This window comes from Ciconia boyciana, chromosome 17 (genome assembly GCF_034638445.1).
Source record: "Ciconia boyciana chromosome 17, ASM3463844v1, whole genome shotgun sequence".
Lineage (NCBI taxonomy): Eukaryota > Metazoa > Chordata > Aves > Ciconiiformes > Ciconiidae > Ciconia > Ciconia boyciana.
In genome coordinates, this window is record NC_132950.1 from 7,569,679 (window position 1) to 7,596,213 (window position 26,535).

General features: G+C 68.2%; 1 protein-coding gene across 21 annotated transcripts in view; it reads right to left on the reverse strand.

The window, feature by feature from the left end:
• Positions 1-26,535, reverse strand: part of MYO18A (myosin XVIIIA) — a 38,817-nt gene that overhangs the window by 11,130 nt on the left and 1,152 nt on the right. For 5 of the 21 annotated variants that reach the window (XM_072882160.1, XM_072882159.1, XM_072882142.1 and 2 more), the window contains exons 2-32: positions 21,371-22,463; positions 13,940-14,002; positions 13,618-13,695; positions 13,022-13,162; positions 12,497-12,553; positions 11,819-11,906; positions 11,567-11,676; positions 11,316-11,492; positions 10,980-11,190; positions 10,569-10,711; positions 9,939-10,039; positions 9,785-9,848; positions 9,521-9,665; positions 8,026-8,037; positions 7,320-7,496; positions 7,151-7,241; positions 6,865-7,057; positions 6,254-6,340; positions 5,094-5,235; positions 4,853-5,012; positions 4,585-4,771; positions 4,256-4,493; positions 3,258-3,367; positions 3,101-3,166; positions 2,731-2,859; positions 2,116-2,259; positions 1,122-1,211; positions 907-1,026; positions 719-830; positions 441-568; positions 122-276 (exon numbers count right to left, since the gene is read on the reverse strand). In XM_072882160.1, coding sequence (XP_072738261.1) covers positions 122-276; positions 441-568; positions 719-830; positions 907-1,026; positions 1,122-1,211; positions 2,116-2,259; positions 2,731-2,859; positions 3,101-3,166; positions 3,258-3,367; positions 4,256-4,493; positions 4,585-4,771; positions 4,853-5,012; positions 5,094-5,235; positions 6,254-6,340; positions 6,865-7,057; positions 7,151-7,241; positions 7,320-7,496; positions 8,026-8,037; positions 9,521-9,665; positions 9,785-9,848; positions 9,939-10,039; positions 10,569-10,711; positions 10,980-11,190; positions 11,316-11,492; positions 11,567-11,676; positions 11,819-11,906; positions 12,497-12,553; positions 13,022-13,162; positions 13,618-13,695; positions 13,940-14,002; positions 21,371-22,384 — 4,733 coding nt within the window. In that variant the 5' untranslated portion in view covers positions 22,385-22,463. Of the gene's footprint in view, positions 1-121; positions 277-440; positions 569-718; positions 831-906; positions 1,027-1,121; positions 1,212-2,115; positions 2,260-2,730; positions 2,860-3,100; positions 3,167-3,257; positions 3,368-4,255; positions 4,494-4,584; positions 4,772-4,852; positions 5,013-5,093; positions 5,236-6,253; positions 6,341-6,864; positions 7,058-7,150; positions 7,242-7,319; positions 7,497-8,025; positions 8,038-9,520; positions 9,666-9,784; positions 9,849-9,938; positions 10,040-10,568; positions 10,712-10,979; positions 11,191-11,315; positions 11,493-11,566; positions 11,677-11,818; positions 11,907-12,496; positions 12,554-13,021; positions 13,163-13,617; positions 13,696-13,939; positions 14,003-14,209; positions 14,849-15,544; positions 15,601-16,533; positions 16,603-17,517; positions 17,700-21,370; positions 22,464-26,535 lie in introns of those variants that run through there. The other 16 variants (XM_072882154.1, XM_072882152.1, XM_072882155.1 and 13 more) reach the window with 14 other exon arrangements.

Consider the following 26,535-nt stretch of genomic DNA (forward strand, 5'->3'; position numbering starts at 1 on the left):
GGGAGCTGGTGAAGTGCCCAAATCCCTGCTAAAATGGTAATGCCGCTTTGCAAGAGGCTCGCCGTGCGGCGAGGATGCCGCCGCCGCCGCGTCCCCCCCACCGCCAGCGCGCGGTCCCCACCTCCGCTGCTTCTTCTCCAGGTCGTGGTTGCGTCCTTGCTGGCCCTCGAGGTGCAGCTTGGTGTCCTGCAGCTCCGCAGCCAGGCGCTGGCACTTCTTCTTCAGCTGCTGCAGCGCCCGCTGGCTCTCCTCGCTATCTGCCTGCAGGTCCGTCAGCTGCGGGCAGGAGTGGGCAGGGCGGTCAGGGCTCTGGGAAGCCACCGTGTCCCCGCTGCCCTGGCCACAGGTTCCCTCAGCTCCGAGCAGGCACCGGTTGCCCACCCCCTGCCCATCCCCAAGCCGGGGGGTCTGGGGGGTCCCTGGGGCTGAGCCCGACTCACCCTCCGCTCCAGCTGCCTCTTGCCCTGCTGCTCCACCTCCAGCTTGTCCTCCAGCTCCTGCTGCAGCCGTTTCTTGGTGAAGTCGATCTCCCGCACCGCCCGCTCATATTTCAGCCGCCATTCGCCGCCTGCGTGGGGAAATGGGGTCATCGAGGGGCTGCGTGGGGTGGTACAGGGCCCCACGGGTGGGCAATGCCGCTGTGGAGAGGGGGGCATGGCGCCGTGACCACAGGGCACCCAGGGTGTGCCAGCGGCGAGCACCGGAGGCAGGATGGTACCTGAATCATCATCGTCAAGCTCTCCATTGAGCTCGGCCGCCCGAATGAGCCGAGCCTCCATCACCTCCATCTCCATCGACTCCATCTGCTTCTTCAGAGCATCATACTTGGCCTGGGAGGGGATACGGCCACGGTGAGCACCAGCGGGGGCCGGGAGACGCCGCGAGGCCGGGAAGAGGCGCGTGTACCTGCAGGTCCTTCATCTCCTTCTCGGCCCGCAGCCTCTCGGCCGTCTCGGCGTCCAGCAGCTGGGAAGCCGACTCACCGGTGTTTCGCTCGTCCGTCAGCTCCGATGTCAGCTCTGTGATCTGGGGGGGGCAGGGAGCAGGACCGTGGGCCAGGGCAGGCGCTGGGGCAGGCCGGCATGGCACCGCACGCTCTCCCGGTGCCGGCGAGGACCTACCCTGCTCTCCAGGCGGTCGCTGTTGAGCCGGAGCTCGTTACGCTCCTTCTCCACCTTCTCGAGTTTGCTCTTCAGCTGCTGGATCTCTTCCTGCAACAGAGCGGGCAGTGAGGGAGGGGGCAGGCGCAAGGGGAAGAGGTTGGCAGGCAGGAGCCTGGCAGGTCTCCACACCCCCCCCCGTCCCCCCCCAGCGCTGGGTGGGCAGGGTGGGGGCTCCCCGGGGCGGGGGCCTCTCTCCCCTGCCAAGGGCTGGGCAGGGACTTTCCCCAACCCGCTCCGCCGCGGTGCTGACTCCAACCCCATAAATGGTGTCGAAACGCCAGGCAGCCCCGGCAAAGCCGGAGATGGGTCCCCGCACCCCCTGGGAAGAGGGGTGGGAGTAAACCCACCCACCAGCAGCTCGCTGAAGGGTTTGGGTCCAGCCAGCCCAGGTGGGGAGGGAGGGGGACCACCAGGATGCCCAGGGACCACCAGCCAGCACTGGGGCGGCGTGCTCGGCTGCCAGCTTCAAGAACATCTTTCTCTCCCCTCCTCTGGTCCCAGCACAGGCTGGGGGGGGAAAGAGGGGGCCCAGGTGCCCCCACACTGGGCACCCATCCTCGGCAGGTCAGGGTGAAAGCTGAGCCAGGCAGCAGCTCCGTGCCGGGCAGGTTCGGCGGGGGCACGAGTGTCTGGTTGCCAGCGCTGCGCGGAGCCCCCGCATATGCCTCTCGGCACACAGTTTCATTTCCATTCTCCACGCCTTGTAATTGGGCTCATGCAACAGCCGGCTCTCGGGATGCTAATGACATGCTGATTCGCAAATTAGGGAGCAATTCGAGCCTGGCGCTGGCAGGGCAGCCAAGGTCCTGCATCCCATCCCACCACGGGTTCCTGCACCCCACCCCACCATGGGCTCCTGCATCCCACTCTGCCATGGGGCCCTGCCCAGGACCACCACTCCCCCAAGCCCACCCTGCCCCATCCAACCCTGCCCCGGCACGGAGATACCCACGTCTTTGCCGCGGATCTGGTCCTCAGTGAGCTGCACCTCGATGAGGGGCCGCACAGTGGTGAAGAGCTTCCACCAGGGCCAGCCCTTCACCCCCTTGTTCTTCTTGATGTTCTTCTGCACGCACCGGATGGCCAAATCCTGGATCTGTGTGGGGCACGGTATCGGCAGAGGGTACAATGTCAGCACGGGGTGCTGCCGGCGGGGCAAAGCAGGGCAGGCGGGCGCTCAGCACCTCTGCCGGCACCCTGGCACGCTCCCCTTCATTAGCACTGGGGCTAATTGCGCCTGGCTTATCTGCTGTTTGATTCCCTCCAGCCCCTCCAAACGCTAATCTTGCAGAAGGCGAGGCGCTGCCAAGATGCCTACTTTACACCCTCTTTAATAATAAAAGTGGGAGCCCGTACGCCGCTTCATCCCGCCACGGTGATGCCCGGCACCCTCCCCGCCGGTTCCCCCTGGCCCCCCCAGGTCCCCCCCGGCCCCCCACGGCTGGGCGGGCGCGGGGGGGAGGCGGGAGGAGGAGGTGCTGGCCCAGGCGGCGGCAGAAAGGCTGCGCTGCCCATTTTAGGCGAAATTGTGCGGCAGAGCGGGGAGGGGAGAGCCGCTGGGACGAACCTTCCTCTTCTTGAACTGCTGCCGTGCCAGGAAACCCCTGCACGCCGCCTGGAAGAGGGTGATGTTCCTGCTGGTCTGTGCGTCCCGCTGCTCCTCCAGTCTGGCCAGCGACCCGGCCCGGAAAAACACCTGCGGGAGGGGAGCGGGGTGAGATGCCGATGGGTGCCGGCATCCCTCCAGCCACACCATGCCGCCCTCCCGCCGCACCGGCCGGTGGGGACACGGCTCTCCCCTCTGCAGCCGCTGGTCCTGTCCCGCCGTGGGGGTTTTATTCCCCGGGCACGAGGAATGCCGTAGGTCGGAGCAAACAGTGCCGCCCTTGTGCCGCCCACCCCTGCCCGGCACCCGCAGCCGGTGTCGGGCATCGTACCCGGCTCAAGCCCATGTGGTAGCTGCTCTTCTCCAGGTCCAGCGACTCCAGGAGCTCCTCCACCGCCTGCGGGGAGGGAGAGGTGTCGGGACCGGGCTGGCAGCACCCTGGGGTGCAGGGGACCCCGGACCGCCAGCCCTCGGCACGGGGCACGTACCCGCTTCTCGTCCATCACGATGTAGTTGCGCCCGTGCTTCTTGGTCAGGTGCGGGGCCAGGACGTCAAAGCGTCGCCTGAACTCCGCAAACACCATGTGGTCGGGGTACCCTGGGGGAGCAAGGGATGGCAGGGCTGCGGGGGCAGCCGGGACGCCCGGGGGATGGCCAGGGACAGCCCCGTGTGCTCTGACTCGCCGGGGCCCATCTTTTGGGAGAGCTGATGGGGTCACCCCACGTGGCACGGGATCCCCATGGGGCCAGGCACGGCCGGAGTGCCCTGATCCTCCCCAGGAGGTTTTCCTTGGCCGTGTCCTCCAGCAATTTTGGCTGTGATTTGGGGAGAAAGTGGCCAGATCCCGCCCTGGGGGGAGTGCAGGGACACGTGCGTCACTCGTGCAAGCAAACAGGCCCCGAGCCGCAACCAACTTCTGCATCAGGCTCGCAGTGCTGAGCCTCCACATCTTAATTAATGACAGGGTATTGACGGGGACGCCGACCCCGGCACAGCCGGCTGGCTGCGGCCATCGATCCAGGAGGTGTGCGAGTGGCATCGATTTCCGATTGCGGCAGGAAGGGTCCAGCCTCCAGGCAATAAAACCTTGGCTGGGCGGCCAGCCACGTGTATCGATAAATGCTTTGCTGAGCATGACCCGGAGTCCCTCGCCCCAGCGGGACAGGGGCCGGCTGCCAGCGGGAGAGCTGCCAGGAGCCGACGGCACCAGCGGAGACACCCAATTAAGGCCATGCCTGTCCCCGGCACAGATAATGGCCCCGCAGGGGAGGGGATCGGGGACAGGACCGCCCTGGGGGGACGGCTGGCAGCTGCGGGCCTCAGACCAAGGGTACGTTCCGAAGGAGGTCCCCGGGGGGGGCTTTGGCTCCCCAGGGAGGAGACGCAGCCAGGACCCCCACGGCATCCATCCCCGCAGCGGGATGTGCACCACAGCCCTGGCATCCCCCCGCCCCAGGTGCCAGGGGTGCCGGCGGCGCGGCTCACCTTGGCGGTACATGCGGAGGGCATCGAGCAGGCGGGAGCCGCGGAGCTGGGCGCGCAGGAGGGGCACGTCCAGCTGCATGAGCCCAGCCTCGCAGTGCTCCGCCGGCAGCTCCAGCTCGCTGCCGCTCACCCGCCGGCACGGCAGAGCCCGGGGGTCCCCGCCGCCCCCCGCCGCCTTGGGCAGGAAGCAGTGCACGAAGTGGAGCTTGGACTTCTTGATGCTGTCGATGAGGGCGTCCTGCAGGCACGGGAGAGCGGGGTGAGCGGTGACACACAGCGGTGCCCCGGCCGGACCCGGGGGACCCCCCCCTTGGCACCCCCTCACTCACCACTTGCAGCTTGATCTGGATGCAGAGGGACTTCTTCTTGACAGCAGCCACGCCGGTGGTGAAGGTCTTGCGCATGCTGGTGGCCCGGCGCAGGGCCAGCTGGGAGCCCCCCTCCAGCCCCGCCACCGAGCCCGACAGCACCAGCGCCGACCCGCCACGGCCAGCAAACAGACTGCTGATGACCTTCCTGCGGAGCGTGGAGGGGACGTCACCCCCCAAAATCACCTCTCCCCCCGCCGTGCCCACCCCGCCCCGGGACCCCACTCACTTCTGTGACTCCTGCAGCAGGACGGAGGCATTTTGGGAGGCCGGGTTGTGCTTGACGTGGTTGAGCCAGCCCGTGGCATCGTACTCCACCCAGTTGGTCCCCGAGCTGTGACCCAGGAGGAAGTGTCGGGGCTTGTCACTGGGGAGCAGCGGGTTGTGCCCTGCGGGGAGACACGGCACCGATGGGCACGGGACCGGTACTTTGGCAACGCGCGGCCCCGTGGTGCCGGGCCCCCCCTGACCTTTCTTGCTGCCTTCCTGAGGGCCGTAGTAGGAGAAGAGCCGCTCCAGCAACGTGTCCTCGTTGCCGCCCGGCTGCAGTGCCTCCTCCTCCAGCAGCCACAGCAGCCCCCGCGCCTCGTCTGTGCGGGCCAGCGACCGGACCTGTGGGTGACACTGCGCTTGCACCCAGCCTGGCACACCGCTGTCCCCCAGGGCAGGACACAGGGGACCCGGGCCACTGGGGAGCATGCCACCTCGGCCGCCGTCAGCAGCAAGGCAAAGCGGCACCACGCGAGAGGGCCCCTGCTTAATGGAGACCCAGCAGGGAAAGAGTACGTAATACTCGGGGCAGCGAGATGCTCGCTGGGGTGGAAAACGCTGTGCTCAGGCACCCTCGGTCTCTGCAGCCTCCTCCAGCAGGGACTGGAGCACCCCAGGGACTGGTGCACCTTGGGGACCAGAGCACCCTGGGGACTGGGGGACCTGAGCACCTTGGGGATCAGAGCACCCTGGGGACTGGAGAACCTTGGGGACCTGCGCACCCTGGGGACCAGAGCACCCTGGGGACCGGAGCACCCTGGGGACCTGTGCACCCTGCGGACCTGCGCACCCTGGGGACTGGAGAACCTTGGGGACCTGCGCACCCTGGGGACCGGAGCACCCTGGGGACCTGCGCACCCTGGGGACTGGAGAACCTTGGGGACCTGCGCACCCTGGGGACCGGAGCACCCTGGGGACTGGAGCACCCTGGGGACTGGAGAACCTTGGGGACCTGCGCACCCTGGGGACTGGAGCACCCTGGGGACTGGAGAACCTTGGGGACCTGCGCACCCTGGGGACCGGAGCACCCTGGGGACCGGAGCACCCTGGGGACTGGAGAACCTTGGGGACCTGCGCACCCTGGGGACTGGAGCACCCTGGGGATCACCCAAGGGTTCCTCGCCCTCCTGCCCGTGGCACGGGCAGCTCCCGGTGTGGCAGGGGACGCCATACCGGGGGATGAAGCAGGGATGCGGGCTGCACACACGCTCGCAGCCACATTCTCATGGCCAAGCATTCGGGACAGCCGCTCTCCTTCCCCTAACTAACTACCGCCAAAGGGCCAGGAAAGCCACTCGGCCACTGCTGCACGCTACAAACTGCTGTGACGAGGCCACGAGGAAGCGCGGCGGGTGCTTACCAGTGCCTGGTGCGAGGGCTGGTCTACAGCGGCTACAGAGCCAGAGGAGCCGGGCTCAGCATCAGCCAGGGCAAGCTCTATGTTCTCCTGGCGAGGAGGAACAGAGGCACGGTTAGTGCCCACGCAGCGGCGGGGCACCGATAGGGACCAGCAGCCGGTCAGGGCGTTGGTGTCAATGGGGTCTAGGCAGGAGGCAGGGCTCTCCCAGCGTCCCACCGCCCCGCTGCGTCGGCACAGCGCAGGGCGATGCTGTGTGCTGAGGGGGGGCCAGGACACACAGAGGGGTCCCCATGGCTGTCAGTGCCAAGATGGAGCAGCAGCAGCGATCTTCCCCACCACCGCCACCCACAGCCACCCCCTCACCTCCCAGCCTGGCACGTTCGCAGGCAAAGCTGCCCGGCTGGGGCCGGAGCTGCCGGCAAAGGCACCACCGGCGGTGGGAGCCCTGGGGAAACCCCCGCTGCACCGAGCATGGCGTCAGAGCATTGCTTCAGTTGGACCCAGTCCGGGCGACAGTGGGGTAAGAAACTGGGGGGATATCGTAGGAGAGGCTCGCACAGAGAAAGGAGAGGAGGGGAGGAGGCGATGGCAGCCCTGCCCGTCTCCGTTACCTCCTTGTAGCGCTCCAGCTCGCGGGCGAAGGTGCGCTGGTGGAAGAGGAGCTGCAGGCGCTCCTGGGCGTAGTTGTGGCAGAGCTCCTCGAAGGTGGCCCCTCGGCTCTGCCCCGCCAGCTCCGGGTTTTGCGCCCCGGGGGTGTCCACCACCGTCACCGAGCACACCGAGTGCTGGCTCGACTTCAGCGCCCTGCGGGGGGACAAAGGGACACCGCGGGGTGAGCGGGTGCTGCTGGGTGAGCATCCCCCCCGGCTCTCCCCCCCGGCCCCCCCCAGCACGTACCTGTTGAGGAGGGAGATGAGGAGGGTGAAGAGCTCGGAGTACAAGCCGGCCGCCATGCCCTCCAGGCACTCCAGCGCTGTCAGCTTGGGACCTGGCCAAGGCAACCCTGAGCGTCCCCAGCCCGGCGTCCCCTGGGGCCACCCGCTGTCCCCACTGTCCCTCACCCTACCTGTGCCGCCGTCACCCAGGGGCGGCTCGTCGGGGCCCTGCCGGAAGGAGGTGGATCGCTGCAGGGTGCCCTTGGGCTGGTGCTTGAAGATGGAGGAGGAGAGCTCCTCCAGGCTGCAGCCCAGCAGGTAGGCAGCTTTCTGAGCCCACTCGTGCCGTGCAAACTGCTTCCTCCCGGCTGGAGGGTAGAGAAGGGGCCTCAGCGCTGGCCGGGGCATCCCCCCAAATGGGGGGTGTTTCCAGCCAGACCTGGGACAGTCTCAGGGTCCCCCAGAGTAGGCTGGGGATGCTTGGCACGTGGCCGGCGCACATGGAGGGCCGGGAAATGTGTTTTGGGGTCTGATTAGAGGAGACGGGGGCTGAACGGCTTCATGCCGCTGCAGGGCTGAGCGCAGAGCCACGCTGTGGGGCGGGGAGTGGGGGTCACCCCTCGCCACCGCTACCCGGGGACCCCTGGGGCCTGCGATGGCGTGGGGCTCTGAGCCGCCCCAGCACGGGGACACATCCCTGCTCGGCCGCGTGCGCCGAGCAGCCCCGCCACGATGAGGCAGGACAGACCGCGGCTGCTGGACAGAAGCACACGGATGCTGAGGGAGGGCAGGGGAGATGGGAGCAGGTTAATGGTGACACACAGGGACACGACAGCGGGAAGGCAGTGGCACGTGGGAGGGGGAAGCCAGAGACACGCGCGGAGAACGAGACTTTACCTTCGTCGGCGTCTGCATTGCAAAAGGGCAGCATGCACCATGCGAACAGAGACAGGGGTTAGAAACAACGGCACGCGGCGGCACGGACACGCGGCACGGGGACGCCCTCCTGTCGAAACATGCCACGCGCAGGCACCGCCACGCCACGCACATGCCAAGCCTGGTCTCCCCCCCAGCCATTGCTGCAGTAAGACACTGCGACCCGGCGTGGGGGCCCTTCCCCTGTGAGCCCCAGCCTCACCGTGGGCACTGGTGGGGAGCAGCTCAGCTCTGCCCCGGAGCATGGGGAGGCCGATACAAGTGTCAAGGGGCCAAGGAAACGGGGGCTGGCGCGGCTGAGCTGGCTCTGAGCATCCCCAGTGCCCACAAGATGCAGGGAAGGCTCCAGGAGCAGCACAGAGCCGGGGCTGGGATGCTCGCCCCGAGCAAGATGCGGGGATGCTCCCACCGAGCAGGATCCGGGGTTCCCCCCCAGCAGGCCCCCATGACAAGGCTCCCAGCTGCCCAAGCATCCCACTGCGGTGGCTGCAGCGGGGCCCTGCTGCCCTCTAGTGCCTTGAAGCACCTCAAGGGCCAGCACTGCACCCCACTGCACCCCTGAGACCCCTCCGGTCTCTCCCTCCCCAACCCCGACTCCTCTTTTCTCCCGGGGCTGCAAATTCCCTCCATGCGGCCGCCAGCTCCGGGTGCCCATTTTGGGTGTGCCGAGCCCAGGCCCTCCCGCCAGCGTGCAGCACCACGGGGGCTTCCAGCACCGCAGGGGGAAGCTGAAAGCCCCAGGGGGAGAAGAGCTGCCCCATGAAGCCGAATTCACCACCCCCAGGGACGGAGAACGAAGCCGGTGCCCGTCAGAGCAAGCCCTGCAGCCACGGTGCGCTCTGGGTGCCGGGGCAGCCCTGCCCCACGCCACCGGTGGTGCCAAGAGGACTGGGTGGGGGGGTCCTGATGAGCAGCAGGCAAATTTGGGGCTGCCAGGACCCAGCCGGGGGTCAGGGTTGGTCCCAGCACACCAGCAGCATCCCAAGCCCTCATTTCAGCCCCAAAACCAGCATCGCGCGGCACCACCCGGAGCAGAGCCCCCCGCGGCCCCGATTACCGGCTCCGTCCGCCAGTGGCTCTGCGAGAAGGACGGGGGGAGAGGTGTTACACTGGAGATGGGGGACACATCCCCCCCTCCCCGAGCCCCTCAGCCCCAGCCAGACCCCCCAGTCCCCCAAGTCAGCAGGGGCCAGCCCAGGGCCTGGGGGTGTTTGATTCCCACCAGCCAGTGGGACCACCCAGACCGAGGGGGCAAAGCCGGGTGCCCCAGAGCACCCAGGGCGGCAGGGCACTGTCCCTCAGCTGACACAGCCCCAAACACCGCCCCAGGGCTCGGCCACACCGGGGGGGCCGTCTGCAAGGTGCCGAGGTGCTCGCAATCGCTCCGGGACCCCACGCAGCCATCGGCCCTGAGCCTCGGCTTGTTAATGCCTCCCAGCCCTGAGCAGCTCGTTACCTTTCGTGGCCCCAGCGGCCCCCAGATGATAAATGGCCCCCAGGACGAGCCAGAAGGCTTTCTGCTCATCGCCGGAGATGCCCATCACCTTCATGGCAGCCTGGAGCTTGTTGAACTGCTGGGTCGCCTTCTGCTTTTCCTCTGGCTGCAGAGAGCAACAGGAGCCATCAGCATGGGAGCCCGGCTCTGCCTCCCCCTGCACCCAAGCGGGCCAGGGAACCCCGTCTCCCCCCGCAGCCCCCCACCCAGCCCCATAGCAGCGACCTTGGAGAGGGGCACGATGCCAAAGACGTTGTTCTCTGCCAGGTGGTTGAAGTGAAGCTCAGTCCTGCAGGGAGAAACACCGAGCTTGGCCCCGCGTGGGAGACCCTGGAGACCCCCCGGGCCAGGGGCCATGCCCTCGCCCCCCCCAGCTCACCGCAGGGCGCTGTCGGAGCAGGCCAGCAGGTAGTAGAAGACGTTGAAGGTGGCCTCGTTGGCTGGGCGCTTGGCGACGCGCAGCTTCTCCAGCAGCAGCGTCTGGCGGAGGTGGAGGTAGAAGGGTTAGGAACCGTCCCCGAGGGCCCCGCTCCCACCGAGACCCACCCGGCCCACCCCGGCCTCATCCTTTCTGCCTGCCCAGGGTCCCTGCGGAGATGTGAGGGTCTCCTGCCCACGGCAGGGCATCGTATGAATGCAAACGTCATCCAAACAACCCGTGAGCATCTCCTCTCCTGGGGCGTCTGCTACTACGGGAGCACAAAAAGCGGCTCTCTTGAATTTTAAGGGGTCTCCTGTTATCACACCGGGGTGGCATCTGGAAGAAAGACACCTCGATATCGGGGCTAACTCAGCAAGGACGGGGAGTCGATCTGATCTGCGCACATCCGGGTGTGAAGAAAGACGAGAGCAAGTCGCCTGGCTGCTGAGTGCTGCAAGCACGGCCAGGCAGCCGGCGGGGGTCTGCGGCACAGCTCGCAGGCTAGCGCACGGCTGGGCTGCCGGGAGGAAACACCCCGGCGAGGATGGACCAGCTCCCGTGCCGGGGGGGCCACCCCGGCCCCCTCACCTGTACAGAGGCTGATGCCACCTGCCCAGCCTGGTCGAAGTCCAGAGAGATGATCTGGGAGAAGCGGGTGGCGTTGCTGTTCATGCCGGTGCTGCTATTGCCAAAAGCCTCCAGGATGGTGTAGAGAGCCTGCCACTTCTCCGCTGCAGGAAGAGAAGCGGGGCGGTGGGGTGCAGGGGCTGTGCGGCGGGTGGCCAGAGCCGGCACTGCCGGCCCGGCAAGTGCTGCTGCTCCCGTGCCGTGCTCCACGCCGCGGCAGCCCTCGACGGCGCGGTAAAGGGAGCGGCGTGAGAAAGTGAAAGCGCGCCGTGTGGCGTGTGTCTGGCCGCTGCCGGGTGCGGAGGGCTGTGACCGCAAAGCAAGGGGCGTGCGCAGACGGCACGGGGACCCCACACCCTGCCGAGGACTCACCGGAGAAGACCTTGCCGGTGCTGCCGGCGATGGTGGCGAGGTACTGGACAAGGTGCTGGCAGTTGGTGGTTTTGCCGCTGCCACTGGCGCCCAGCAGCACGACCGCCTGGTCCTGGCGGCTCATCAGCATGCTGCGGTAGGCGGCCTGGGCCACCGCGTAGATGTGCGGGGACGTGTCCTCCCTGCGGCAGCCTTTGAACATGTGCATGACCTGGGGACGGGGGGGGAAGCGGGCGAGGGTCAGCACCCTGCCACCCCCACCAGCTCCCTCTGCGCAGCGGCACGGCTCCCAGGCGCCTGTCCCCCCCCCCGGTCCCTCCCCGGCAGCGGGGTCACCTTCTCAGAGTACATGGAGGGGGAGCTCAGCGGGTTGATGATGACCATGGTGGGGCCGGCATAGGTGTGCAGGAGGTTGCCGCCGTAGCGCTGCCGCAGCGTGTGCAGCACGCTGGACTCATTGAGGTAGAGGAGGCTGGCGAGGTCCTCCACGCGGTCACAGGAGGGGGGGTTCGCCTGGCAGCGAGGAGGGGGGAGCATCAAGTGGGGAACAGGGGTCTGCCCCGCCGTCCCCCACCTCATGGCTCTACCTTCTCCACGTCGTCCTCCTCCACCTCCAGGACAGCTCCGTCATGGTCCAGCTTCACCTTCACCTTGCCCTCGGGCAGGGGGCTGCCCTCCTCCAGCCGCAGCTGGCTGCCTGCGAGGGGCATGGGGCACTCAGCGGGGCCATGCCAGCAGCCCCCTGGGGACACCGTGGCCAGGCCAGGGGGGGCTCGCTGTGCCACGGGGAGGACGGGGCACCCCGTGTCCTGGTGGCGCCGGGCTGACCCCCGACTCACCCAAGGAGAAGCCGTCCCTGTGCACCAGCCACACCTTCTCGGTCTCGTACCAGGCCTCCTCGGCCGCTATCTGTTCCTCCGTCTTGGCCTGAGGGACAGCAGGACGTGGGGCAGTCGTGGTCACCTGCCCTCCATCCCATCCCTTCCCCACATCCCTGGGGCTGGAGGGAGCAGGGCTGCCTGGCCACGGGGCGATGTGCCAGGCAGCCACGGCCACCCTCCGCAAGCCCCAAGCCCTCCCGGCACGTGTCCCCGGCTTGCCCCTTGCCCCCGGGGACCCCAGTAGGCTCGGGGCTGCAGAGACCACCAGGGTCCTGCTCAGGGCAGACACAAAGTCACAGTGGCCCACAAGCGCATTCACCACGGCCACCTTGGGCAAGGCTGGAGGGGCCGAGCTCCCAGACCGCAGCCCAGAGAGCGGGCACCCATGCCAGCCACACGCCGCGATGCAGGGACACCGGGCATGCTGTGGGGACGTGGGACATGCTGCAGGGACACCGGGAAGGGACACACTACAGGGACACAGGACACGCTGCAGGGACATAACGGAGGGACGCAGGACGTGGCACAGTGATGGCAGAGTACCGCGGCATGGGAAATGCCAGGCTGGCACGGCTGGCACAGCGGAGACGTCCCCGCCACCCGGGAGCAGGGTGAGGGCGAGCCCCAAAGCCAAACCTGAACTGCAGCAGGGACGGGGCCAAAGGGGGCTGCCGGGGCATCGTCCGCTTGACCCTGGCGAGGCCGAGAGACGGGGGGTGAAGGCGAGAAGGGTTAATCTCTGCCCCACAGACAGCACAGAAAGCGGCGGGGGGAAGCGAGAGGGGGCAAAGTGCCGCTGTGCCAAACCCCGTGGGCACTCCTGGTGAGGGCCACCGCTGTGGCCAGCAGAGCGGCAGGTCCAGCGCAGCACTGGGGACGCACGGAGCCGGGAAGGACATTGGCCACAAGGCCCCGCCGCCAAAGCTCCTAGGGTTGGGGGCCACTGCGTCGACCTGCTGCAAGCCCTGTCCTTTCTGTCCTGCTCCACACCCCTGCCCGCCCCAGCCGTGCCGCCTCCACTGAGAGCACCCTCCCGGGACGCCCGGCTCCCCGGCACAACCCCGCTGGGGAGAGGCACCCAGCCCCGGCCGCCCCGGCACCCTCTGGCCCCGTGGGTGACGCGGCAGCCCACGGAGCAGGGCGGGACGGGGAAAGCCTTACGCTCCAGCACGAGGCGCGGGCACAGACGCCAGCCCAGCGGCAGACAGAGGACGGCGGGGGGTCGCCGGCAGAGGCAGAGGGCTCCTGAGGACGGGGGTACGGTACCTGGCTGGGTGCCGAGGCGGAGGCGGCGGGGTCCAGCTAATGGCAGCGAGGAAGCAGGAGAGAAAGGAGAAGAGAAGGGGTGAGAGGCAGAGAGCAGCAGCAGCACCGCCACGCGCCACAGGGCCCAAGCACGGCGACGAACCCCACGGCATGGCGACAAACCCCACGGCACCGCCTGGGCGTCGCCCCAGCCACGGGCAGCCGTGCCCGGGCTGCCGCAGGGATGCCACCAGCTGGGCATCGCAGCTCCCCACGGCTGGGCACACTAGTCCGGGCAGCGACCCCAAACCCGCTAGCATCCCCTGGCATCCCCGGTCATCCATCCCCTATTGCCGGTGCCACCCAGAAGAGGGACCGCGGGGCTGGTGGCCAGACACAGGGGTACAATCACCCCGTGCGGAGCACACGGCGCGGCCGGGGCAGCCACGTGCTGCCCACGTGTCCCCATCCCCAGGCGGGCAGCACGCGAGCGCCAACGCCCCTGGCATTACAGAAGCGGTGAAGATCCTCTCCAGCCGGCGCTGCGCCTCCTCCGACGGGCTCAGCTGGGACGCGGGGCCGGGGGCAGCCTGGAGGCAGAGCACCGTTAGCACCAGGCCAGCCGCCCCTCAGTCCCCACCGGCACCGCGCTCACGGCACGCAGGCACCAGAGGGGCTATCGCAGGGGCCTTCCCGGCCCTGCAGCCTGCTGGCGCTCGGGGTGGGTACCGGGGTGAAGGCTGGCACAGACCCACGGGTGCTGAGGCTGGCATAGCCGGGGTACCGGCAGATACCCCGCAATGCCCGAGGACCCGGGTCCCTGCTCCCACACACCTGCGGAGGGGGTGTCGGGGCAGTTTTCGCAGGGGTCGACCGCTTCTCGCCGGGCTGCAGCTTCTTCTCCGCATGAGCCAGGGGGGGAGACAAGGGGCAGCATGATTGGGCGGCCGCAGAGCACACAACTGCCCCGAAAAGTGACCCCCGCCCGGCACCACACACCCCAAAACCACTGCAAACCATGCAGGTGAGCTCACACCATGCCGTGCCGGGCAGCACAGCCCCGCTGCCATGTTAGAGCATCCCCCGCCGTGCACACACCGGTACCTTGTGCCTCTCCAGGGCGGTGGGTTTCAGAGCGGACACCTTTGCCGGCTCCGCTTTCCCTCCCGAAGGCTGCACTGGCGGCTCCGGCTTGGCTTCGGTGCCCGGGGACAGGGACGGCTTCACGTCCCCCCCAGCCGGCTCGGGGGATTTCTCCTCCCGCCTGTCCCCCGGCCGGAGCCGCGGCCGGTGCTCTTTGGTTTTGCCCTTCGCCATGAGGGTTTTGAGCCCCGCTGAGATCTCATCCTTGGGCTCCGGCTTGGCGGGGGCTGCTGGCACGGCGGGGGGAGGCGGCACGGCGGGGGGAGGCGGCACGGCGGCACGGCCCGTGTCCTCCTTCCTGGGGGGAGGCACTGGCTCGGGAGACTTGGCGTCTCGCCCCGGCTCCTTGGCGCTGCCGGTGTCCTCCCCCGGCAGGACTTTGCGGACCACCTTGCGCACCACCCGGACCACCCTGCGGCGGGACAGCCCCTGGCCGTCGTCCCCCTGTGCCTCGGTGCCTGCCGCCGGGCCCTCCAGCCCGTTCACGGCCGCCCCGTTCAGCACCGGCTCCGGGCTCTTCCCTTGCCCGGGGGGTGGCTCGGGGCTCTTCGGGGGCTCAGGATTCGGGGGTGCAGACGCCGCATCCTTTGGGCTCTCCGACTGCAGCCACAATGACACCGGTGTGAGCGGAGGTCCAGCGGTGTGGCGCCTGCCACCACAAGCACCCTCTGCTTGGGACACGGTGGTGCCCAGGGCTTCGTGCCCCGCCGCAGGAGCACGGCTCCCGGCCAGACCCTGGCACCAAGGGACGCGGCACCCAGTCCCCTTCCCCAGCCAACCTACAGCCCCCCACCGGACCCCAGGGCAGGGACCGCTGGTGACCTCCCTGGCCCCACACACAGGGACCCATCGACCCCCAGGCTGCCAGTACGGGGGTAAAACTCAGTGCTCAGGGCACCGGCAGCCTCTCTGCAACGCACGGGGTGGGCTACAAGATTTCCTCCGCCAACAGCTTTGGTGGGCAGCGCGGGAGCCGGCACTGTAACTGCGGGCTGGGCACCAACCCGCCGTCCCGCCGGGGCGCGCAGGGCAGGGACAAGCCCCGGGGAGGCGGAGGGGGAGAGACTGCTGCACACCGACAGCCGGGCATCCCTGCCGAAAACACCCGCCACCCTCCGCACGCTGCCCTGGAGCGGCCACCGGCGCTCCCCAGGGACCGGGGCGGGTGTGTGTGGGGGGATGCTGAGCCCACAACCCTCCGTGATGTCCCCAAGCCCTGGCACTGGGTCTGTCCCCACCAAGGGTGAGTCCCATCCCCAACGCAGCTCCACCCTGCCCATGCCCTGCGACACTTACAGCCCCATCCTCCTTCCCGGGTCTTTTCACAGCTAAGGATTTGTCCTCATCCTTGACCTGAGGGTCAGACAAATAACAGGAGTGCGTTTCAGCCTGCTGCGGGGACTCGCTGCCGGAAAAGCCACAGGGACTGGGAAAAGCTACGGGACCATCACCCCATGCCAGGGGGGCAGGAGGCTGCTGCATGAAACAGCCCTAATTTGCAGCCTGTTGCAGCCCCAGGGACGAGGACATGTGTCCTTCTAGGCTTCCCGGTGGCCGAAAAAGTCGGGGGAAGTGCAGAGATGCTCCCCGGTTATGGCAAACCCCAAAGGTGGGAGAGGAAAGTGCTCTGCCCGCCTGGCCCGGGCCCCCTCCTCGCGTGTAGCCAGCGAGCGAGCTGGCACATAGAGCCCCATCGCTGCTCCCCACGGCGTTTCTGCACGTCACCCTGCCAGGCGTCACAGCACGTTTTAAGTGTCACCAGCTAATCTCTGCGGCAGCCGCACCGTGGGACGTGCCAGCTCCCTGCTGAGTGGGGCGACCAGGAGTCTCTAAGGGGGTGGGCAGCCAAAGCCTCCCCTGACCTGGGCCGTGCCTCTGAGCTCCAGGGCTCGGCCGTGGCACCGCAGCAGCAGCGCCTGGTGCACCCCGTGGGCAACGCTCCCCGACTCGCCATCGCACAGCTCCTGCAAGCGCTCGGGGCTGGCCGGCGGCACCAAGGTGGCTCACGCCGTGTTAGGGGCTGCGCCAGCCACTCGCAAAGCGGCCGTTAGTGATGGCGTTAGTAATCGCACGCGTGGCCGCGTCGGTGACCGTAGCCGCGCTGCGGTGGGGCGCGGGGGCAGCTCCCCGTTTGCTTAGCGCGGCACCCGGCGTGGCAGCACAGCGAGAGGCTGGGAGCACCGCTCCGAACGCGGTGCTGGCACTGGGCAAACTGGGGGAGCTGGTCGGCAGTGTGCGGCAGCGTGACCCGAATGCGGGGTGCGGGCAAACGCGTGAGAGACTTCCCTTCTGCTCCCAGAATGCAAACCGGGATGAAAACGCCATGGCGATGTCTCATGGAGCCGCAGCCCTGGCTGGGGAGAGAGGGAGAGGTGAGATGGGCCAGGGCCGGCACGCGGGACACTGAACCGTGGCAAGTGTACGAGCACGTGCCCTTCCCCACCGGCCCTGGCAGCCCAGGACCCTCAGGAATGTGAGTCTGAGCCCATCTGGCCCTGCTCAGCGTATGAACAGGGAGCGCCTATAGGAAGGGCTCTGTGGCCAGGCAGGTGGCCAGGCTGAGACCCGACAAAACTCATTGTGCAAAAAAAGCCCCTTTAGTCAGGCCGCAGGACCGTGCCCCAGTTTCCCCCCCCCTGGGCGGGCCAGCCCGTTGCTGTAAGCAAATGCCAGGGTGAGGGAAGGGATATTTTCTGCCCCAGGCACCCTGCTTGCCCTGACAGCCGGGGTTTATTCTGAGCCTGACCCTGTGCCAGCAGCCAGGCACCCCGGCAGGACCCACCGCCCCGGCTCGTGCCGCACTCTGAAACCCAGGGGGGTCGCACGCGGGGCCGTCGGGGAGAACTTCCAGTCCCAGGGCTGGGCACGGCACAGAGGAGCCCCCGGCCACCAAACCACCCCGCCCGTTGGGGGGCACGTCACCCCGTCCCTCAGGGGTAGCCTGTCCCCCCCTGTCTCCACAGCATGAAATGCCGGCGCCCAGAGCGCAGGCTGGGCACGGGGGTCCGGAGACAAACCTGCCCACGGGTCAGAGCCCCCAAACCCTCTGCCCACGGCGCTCCCGCCTCCACGCAGCCTGGCACCACCCCAAAGCTCCCTGGGGACCACCGGCGTTGGGTCCCCGGGGGGCTGTAAGAAACGGGCCCTGGCCACCAAAGCGCCCCAGGGGTGGGTGCAGCCTTGCGGCCCCCAACCCCGGTGCCGGGACTGGCTCCCACATGCCCCCCTCATGCTCCCCCGTGCCGTCACACTGGGGGTCCCCACCTTACCGCAGGGTCGGGGCGAGCCGGGAGCGGGGTTTCCGCCGGGGCGAGCGCGGCGCAGCGCGGTGGGAGAGGCACTAGCGGGGCGGCAGCCGGCAGCGCGGGGACAGCTGGGCTGATAGGGCCACCCTAAAAATAGCTGAGGAATGCGAGGGCCCCGCCGGCGCGCGCAGCAGCCGGAGGGGAGCGCCGGGGGGGGAACACGCGGGCAGCGGGGCCTCGTCGCCGCCACCACCACCGCTACTGCCAGAGGAAGTGATGTGGGCTTGCGGCAGCCCGACGCCGCGGGGGGAACTGCCTGGCCTCCATCCCACCGCCCGCCCCGGGGCGAGCGGGGAAAGACACCCCCGGGCCGAGCACAGCTGCGGGGCTGGGGGGAGCCGAGGAGGGTCCTGCGCTGCGAGGGACGGGCTCGCAGACTCCCGCACCCCGGGGTCCCGCGGCGGGGTGCCTGGTACTGGAGCGGGGCGTCCAGCATCGTGCAGCCCCAACACCGCTTGCTCCTCCCTTTGCTTTCCCACGAACGTAACAGCCCCCCAAAACGCTCCCAGGGACGGACAGTCCCCCGCCCCGAGGCGAGGGCTAGCGCCACGGAAGTGTGCCGGCCCAGCAGCCCCCCGGCACGGCATGGCAGCCCACGGTAAAGCCACTTTTGCGGCAAAGCTGCCTCTAGAGCTCCGAGGTCTCCCTGGAAACAGCGGGAGCGGGGCGGCGGGCGAGGGGCCGGGGGCCTCCCCGCGCGGGGCCTGCCGGGAGGAGGCCGGTGGCAGGGAGCCAGGCACGCCGGCGGTGCGGACGAGAGGCGGCGACAACCCAGGCACGGTGGGGACCCCAGCCGGCGCCTGAGCAGGTCCCTGCCCGACCTTGGGGATGCAGACGTGAGCCGAGCCAAAAACCAGTCCCGGAGAGAGCGGGGCGTCCCGGCCTGATGGGGAGAGGCCACGGCAAACACCCTTGGCAGGGCTGGCACGATGCGGTGGAGGGTGCCCGCAGTGTCCCCAGGTAGCGTTGGTGGCAGCCACTGAGTTATTTGCAAAAAAATCGAAGTCACGTCCCCCGACAGCAGGAACAAGAGGCTTTGGTGAGGGCACCAGCCCAGCCCTGGCACGTAGAGCCACCACAGCCCCCTCCAACGGCGAGCCAAACCCACGCAGACCCGGGTGATGCAACGTGGTCCTGCCGTCCCAGGGGGTCCCGAGCATCCCTCAGGCAGGGCATGGAGCCACCCGTCAGGGAGGAGCCCGGCTCCTCCACCGGGCGATCTCCACCGGGACCCCCAGCCCGGCCATGCCGCCACAGCAGTGTTTCTGCCCGGCCAGCAGATTCCTCTCATTTTTCCACCAGGAACTTCGGCAGAGATGCACCGACCCCGTGTACGAGTCTGCTGGACACAAGCCCCCTCCCCAGGGCCCCTCGGGGACCCCCACGCCGGGGCCGCCCCGGCAGCACCATCCCTACGGTGAAGACAGAGGAAGAGCCAACCCAAGAGCTTCCACTGGAGGAAGCGTGGACAAAAGGAGAAAGTGCTTCCGGCACGATGGGAGTCCCGCAGCCCCCACCCCGCACCCCCCCGCCTCCCCACGGAGTCCCCCAGTGGGACACGGGGCACAGCAAAGGGCTGGCACCCAGCCACACCGTGGCACGGTGGCCTTGCACCCCGGGACCAGGGCGCCCATGGCCGGCAGGCGAGCACGGCACGTGGGGTCTGCCAGCACGGCCGCCAAATGCCTGTGGTCCCGGCTGAAGCACTGGAGCGGTCAGCAGCGTTTCTGGAATATTTCTGCCTAGCCGGCGCACGCCTGGGCCCTGCCAGAGGAATTTCACCGGTAAATAAATAAATACAAGCGCGGAGCCGAGCCAGCCCGGCTGCCCTGCGCCGGGAGCAAAGCTGGGACGCGGGGGGGTGGTTTCACCCGGTCCCTGATGCCCGGCCACACCGTGCCGCCGGCCAGCCCCCCGTGCACCCCACAGCACCGAGAGCCCCCCCAGACATAGCGGGTGCCGCCCCTGTCCAGCTGTGGCGTGGGTCGGTGGGGACAAGGGCGGCTCAGCGCAGCCCCCGCCGAGGGGGTTAAACCCCCCCGCGGAACGAAGGGAGCCCAGCACCGTCCCCGCTCCAGCCGGGGAGGGGCTTCCAGAGCAACAGCCCAAAATATGTCTATAATTTCCTGTTTCAAAAAGGATCATTTTTATTTAAATTAGGACCAGAAACATTCCAGGGAGCTTAGCGGGGCCTGGGGGAGAGCCGGGCCTCCCTGCACGCCGGCACCTTGCATGGCCCTGCCGGGTGAGGGACCCCCGACCGCGCCCTGCGTCGCAGCCTCGGCTCCCCAGCACCGGCAAAGCTGCGGCGCATTCCCCGGCGCACCCCTGCACCACGCGGGAGGGGGACAGCATCCTGCGACGGGGGTGCCCGTGTTGTGGCGGCACCCGAAGATGCCACGGACACAGTGGCTGCCCACCTCTCTGGCCGGTTTCCTCCGGCTGACGCCGTCTAACCGCACCAGGGCCTGGCGTGAGGCTGTACGCTGCAGCCTCTCCCCCGCAGCCCCAAGGCCACCGGCATCTCCTCTTCCCCCTTCCCAGCCACAGCACCACGCTCTTGGTGGGCACAAGCGCCTCGCCAGCCCCCGCACGCCGGCATCGAACGTGCACCTGCTCCCGCGCCGGCGCGCTGCAGCGAGGGTGGCAGCCGTGCCCCCCAGCCCTGCGGGGTTATCCGGCCAGGGGTTATACCGGCGGCACAGCCGGCATTGCCCAGTGACGCTTGCTGGGCTCCGGGGTGGAGCTGCCGGAAAACCGGCGCTCCAGCTCAGCGCAGACTCCACCCCACAACGCCGGCGCCTGCTCGGGGAGCACGTGGAGCCCCATGGCCACCACCACGGCATCCCTGCCACCACGGCCGCCCTTGCTTCATCCCGGCCAGCGCCCCACAGGGATGGGGCCCCGCCACGCTTGGCACAGCTCTCCCCAGTGCAGGCGACCTGCTCCGCAGGCACAGGCACCCTCCTCTCCCTAAGGAAGGCTTAAAAAGGCACTAAACAAGCCCGGTTATGAACTAAACCAATGCCATGCTGCTGCACCCCCCTGCCACCATGGAGGGGGTCCAGCCCTGCAGGCTGTCAGCATTTGGGGGCCTCCGCCAGGACGCCGGCCGGGCAGGACACTGGTTAGCCTGCGGCAGGGTCAGTGGAGCCGGGCGGCTCGCGCGGGAGATGTGGGTCACCCAGCCATTAAGTTTCTATTTATACAGCACCAGCCGCGCACACAGGGCTGCGCACACTGTTGGCAGCTCCCGTCCCCCGGCACACCGCGCTGCCCTCCCTGGTCCCCAGGGAGGGATCCCAACGTGGGGAGGCTGATGTGGGCAGCGGGGCAGGCAGCGGGGCAGGCAGCGGGGCAGGCAGTGCCCCTACTGCAAAGCAGCATTAGGGATTTCCCGTCAGCGAGGATCAAAGCTCCTTTCCCTGCCGGACCGTGCTGCCTCAGTGGCCGGACAGGGACAGACTTCCCCTGGGTGACACAGAGCTGGGATCTCCTGGAGCCCCTCCAGCAGCAGGAAGACCAAACCTAGCAGCACTCCGAGCATTTTGAGGGGAAAACCCCCCCGGTGCCGGTTCGCAAGCCCTGATGCAAACGCGCCCTTGCAGCCGCTCTGCCACCCCGGGGCACGGGCAGGCATTGCCCCTGCATCCCAGCCACAGCCTCCCGCTCCTCCCCGTGCATCGCTCCCGGCCGGAGCAGCCCTGGTGTCCGCCGGTTCCCACGGCCCCTGCCAACCCAAACACCCGCTGCGAGGACGCTGGCGATCGGCAGAAACCCAGGGCACCGGCCCCGCGGCAGGGACAGCGTTACTCACATCCCAGGCAGTGCGGCGTGTCCCCTGGCCGCCCCGCAGCCAGCAGCGGCTCAGCTCACTCAGCTCCAGGATGGGCTGCACCTTGAGCTGCACTGTCTCCCCCGACTGCCGGATCATCTCCACGATCTCATCCCGGGATTTGCTCTCCACATTTCGCCCATTGATCTCCACCAGCCGGTCACCTGGCACCAACCCCAACGCCAAGTCTTTGGTGCCGGCTCCGGGTTCGGCGAAGTGCACGACACGCCGGTACACCTGCCCATCGGGCGCCCGGTCCAGCATGGTGGTGCGGCGTAGGGAGAAGCCGAAATCGCCGGTGTTGCGCCTCTGCAGCTCCAGCTGCCGTGGGGTGGGGGGCTGCGGGGGCACCAAGGCGGGCAGCCGCAGCTCGGCGGGGAACCTCTTGCCGATGAGCTCCGGCACCCTGGCACGCAGGGAGGTGGCGGGAGGGGTGCAGGGGTGTCCCGGGGGGACCCCTTGCTTGGTGAGCTGGGTCTCCAGCATGCGCACCTCCACCTGCGGGGAGGGGGCCGCTGAGTGCTCAGAGGGGGTGGACGTCTCCGAGGTGCTCTCATCCCGGCTCTTCTGGGAGAAGGAGAAGCGTTTGACAATCATCTGGGAGTTCTGCTTGGCCAACGAGCCGAACTTGGCCGCCCGCTGGAGTACTGAGCCCTTGAAGTTGGCATCGTCCACCTTGAGATCGTCACTGGAGCTGGCCGTGCTCAGGTGGCCCGAGTCCAAGATGACGCTGCCCCGGTTGCTGTCGGAGTCAATGTCCGTGAGATGCAGGTCAGAGCCGCTGGCCACTTTGATGGGGATGGGGTTGGAGATCTCCAGGCGGGTCTTGGAGTCCCGCTTGGAGGCACGGTTGAGGTTGAAGAAGCCCCGGCGCATGCTCATCTCCTCCAGGCTCTTGAGCTCAGCCGCCGACATCCGCTCCTTCTTCTCCTTCTTTTCCTTCTTCTCCTTTCGGGCCCCATCCTTCTCTTTGTCCTTCTTCATCAGGTTGAACATGGTGGAGGGGGGCTCGGGGCGCGTTCGCCCCCCTGGCAGGGCACTGGGTTGGGGCGCTGGTCACAGCACGGCCGCCTGCCTGCAGAAGAACAGACGGGCAAGGGTGCCATCAGACAGCAGAACAGCCAACACCCACCCCACCGCCCCGCACTCCACCCTACAGGTCACCCTCCCCGGGGACAGCAGCGCCGTGGGGCTCTGAGACTGCCCCGGTCATCGTGTCCTTGCCCTGGCTGGGCACCAAGCCCCAGGGATGCAGCAAGGGTGGCCCTGCACCCCCAGGGATGCCCTGAAAGAAGCCCAGCAGCCTGGCACCCCCGTGCATCCCCGTGCCAGCCCCGGGGCTGACTGCTGGCAAGAGACCCCCAGCATCTCCCGCAGCTCAGGAGCCGTTTCGGAGCAGCACGGGCGGGCAGGGGAGGAAGGCACCCTGGTTGCGTTTGCAGCAGTTACCGCCGGCGCGGACGCTCCCCTGGCAAAACCACCCATCCCTGCCGGCTGCGGCACCACGGGCATCCTGCCCCCTGGTTCAAAGCCCCCTTGTCAAAGAAACAGAGGCCTCTCTGCCACTCGTCCCAGCCCCGGCCACCGCAAAGCTGCGGGGGACAGCCACGGGCAACGTCCCCACCGGGGAGGGAGCTGGAAACACGGCCCTAAGCGAAGGCTGCTCTAATAAACAGGAACCTGTAAAATCACATCCCTCCCGAACACTGATAAGTGTCTAATTTTAGCCGGGGCGACGCAGAAACTCGTGACGCTGCCGGTGACCTCCAGGAACAGTCGCTCTTTTATTCAGGCGTCCCGCACAGCGGGGGGAGCACCCAGCCGGCAGCAAAACCACAGCCAGGCAGAAACCCCGGCCACCCTGGAAAACCCCACGTGCACCCAGAACCCAGGGGCACCCACAGCCTCGCCCCACATGGGGCTGCTATGGGACCTGTCTGCCCCCAGGGCAACCGGTGCCCACCAGCCCCCCCCAACCTCCATCGAGCGCTCAGGCTGCGGATAAACAACCCCAAACTGGAGCAGCCGGCTGGCAGCGCCGCACGGGACAGGCTGACAGCTATATATAACGGGGCAGGAAGCCGCGCAGGAACTTAACCTCGGCACAAAGGACAACAGGAAAACTCCCCGCGTTCGAAGCATCTGCTTTACAGCTCTCCGATGGGCGCGGGGATGAGGTTTGGGCAACCCATGGGGACGGGCAACGCTGCCCACGCTGGCAGCGCGGGCTCTGCAGGTACCCTAGAGTGCATGGATACTGTGCCGTGCCGTGCCAAGCTGCACCTTGGCTGCAGCGCAGCATTGGTGCTGCATCACCACACTGGCCTGGGCCACCTCCCGATGGGGGCACGTGGTCCCCACTGCCCCCCACTGCTGGGAGGGGGACCGGCTGGGACACGGGGAACCCTTGCCAAGGCCTCCCCTTGGCAAAACCACACGGGTTCTGGGGATGGCTGCCCGAATCCCACCGCTCCTCGAGGCCGGGGCGGGAGCGCACGTGCCCGGGAGAGCCCCGGCTGCAGGGCAGGTGAGGGCAGGGCTCTGCAAGCCGCAGCACGGTGCCGGCCCCGGGCACGCGATACAGCCGAGGCAGCGAGGGGAAGCAGTCGGAGGGACAAGGTCGGGCACGCAGCGGCTGGGCGGCTGCGTTTGCCGGCTCCAAGTCTCCTGCCCACGGCCAGAGGGGCTGCCATGGCTCTGCCCACACCGCTCAACCCTGGGCCTCTGCCTGTTCTGCCTTCCCGTGCAGCACCCAGGGCTTTGCTTACACCCACAGCCAGGACCTGGGCTGGGCAGGACCCCGAAACACGTGAAAACAAGCCAGCTCCTTTCTCCTCTCCCAGAAACGCCGGCTGCGGGGTGACCGCTGACCTGAGCCCGGGGACGGTGCGGCTCCTTCCCATGACCCGCAGCAGGTGCTGCCGGCAAAGGGCCCCGTGGACACGCCACTGCGGGGGCTGCTCTCCGCCGGCTCCCCCACGGAGGTGCCGGGGCCTCAGCACAGACAATGGCGGGGAGAGAACCACCTGCGCCTGTCCCCCCGCCGCGACACGTGCCACCGGTACCCCCAGCTTCCTAGGCACCCCTGAAGCAGTGCTGCCAGGGGATGCAGAAAGGGCTACACCCCCAGGAGCACCCCGCGCTCGCCCCGTGGCAGGGAGGGGGCTGCTGGGACCCCTTCCCAGGTCCGGGAGGGGGGGACTGTCGGGAGCAGAGCCACTGGCCGGGCAGGTGCTGGTTAGAGCCGAGGCGCTGGGAGGCAGGCGGCCGGTGCGCTCTTTGTCCTCGGTGGTTTCTCTCCCCCGCATACACCCTCCCGGCCTTTGTACGCTCAACAAAAAGGGGGAACAAGCGTTACCGTCTGCATCGCTAATCAGGCAGCGCCGGCAGCCAGCAGCCCGGCCGTATGTGCCCCACACAAGGCCGCTGCTGGCAGCAGCGGGGCAGGGGGGACGGGAGCTTCGTGGGCTGGGGCGAAGACCCCAGCATCCCCCCTGCACCGGCGTCCCCGGCCCATGTGAGATGCCATTGCGGTTTGCTCCCTCTTCCCCGAGGAGGTTCCCGCCGGCGGCACGCACGCACCAGGGATGCCGGATGGGTGCAGCCCAACGCCGCGAGCAGGAGACAGCTGCTGAGCGTGTCCTCGCTCCTGAATCAGACCCAACGCACCTTCCCTGACTCAGCCTGGGCTCGCTCTGGGATTACCCATCACCAGGCGTGTTCAGGGCAGCGGCGTGCATGAGCCATGACAGGGGAGGGAGAGGCACCCACGGGTGCCGGCTGTGCCTGGGGATTGCACGCAAGGACGCTGCTGCGACACCTGGGCTGGCAGGGGACAGCGGATGTCACCCGGGAAGGGCCGGGTGGCAGAAAGGGAGACTCAGCTCAAGGCCCGCAAACCCAAAACCCCTCCCTGAGCCCCCCAAGCAGCAGTGAGGGGGATGCAACTTCCCCCTCGTCCCCCCACCATGGCCGTGAGCCCCCGCGTCCCTGCCAGGGCACCAGGGAGTTTCAGGCAGGGAGGAAGGCGTTCACTGAAACGCCGGGCCACTCCTTCCCTCCCTGAGACGCAATCTCGTCCGACACGCTCCCTGCGCAGGGACCTGCAGTGCAAGTTTCCCGGTTGCCTGCCCTCCTCGCTCTGCTCCCCACCGCGATGCCGGCAGTAGGGCCGCGCTCGTCCACCGCTTCGGCACAGGAGCCGGCGGCTGTCACCTCCTTGGGCACACCACGTTGGGGCACCACACGCTCCGGCTGTGCCTGGCTGGGCAGGGACGATGCCGTGCCAGGGAGCGGGTGCTGCCGGCAGCAATGCTGAGCGGCCAGCCCAGCTCCCACGCAGGGCAAAGGGGTCTGACCTGCGCGATGGTTCTTCATCTCCTTGCCGGACACACGTTTTCCACAGAACAAGGAAATTTAGGGGGTTTCCAAATCCCTCTGCACTGCCTGCCCTTACGGACAACGCTGGGATGCGTCAGGAGGAAAACAGTCCCGGATTTACCCGAGTCACAGCTGGGATGTGCCGCCAGGCTGTCTCCAAAGTGGGATTTCAGGTCCTCCTGCCGCGGGAACCCCGTGTCCAGCAGCAAAGGGGACCCAGTCTGCCTTTGAAGCGTCACCCCAGGCCGGTGGCGGAGGCCAGCAGGGTGCACAGGGTGCATGCGTGGGGTGCAGGCACCCGCCTCGCCCCAAAGCCAGGCAATAAAACAGCCCAAGAGTCCTTACAAAACAGAGGTGGTGGAGCAGCAATCGCTGCCAGGCTCTGCTGGGTGGGAGCGAAAGCGGGAGACGGTTTAGCAGCCAGCTGGCGGCAGGACAGGCGGGTCACAGCCCTGTCACCATGGGGCATGTGCCTCCCCCACCGCCCGTTTCTGGCCCCAAATTTGCAGCCTAACCCCCCACATGGCCCATCCCACGGCAAAGGTGAAGGGCTGAGCCACGGCTCGCCAGCGGGCAAAGTCCAGGGCCGGCGCAGGCGCTGTGGGAGCACTCGGCTCCCGATGGGGGACGGGGCGGTGGGAGCTGCCGGGTGGGGGTCCCCCAGTGCTGGGGTGCCAGGGCCAGCCCGGGGTGCGGAAACACCAGCTGCCATGTGCCCTTGCACACCCACCGTGGGCCCACACTTTTCTGTAATTGCCCTAAGTTTA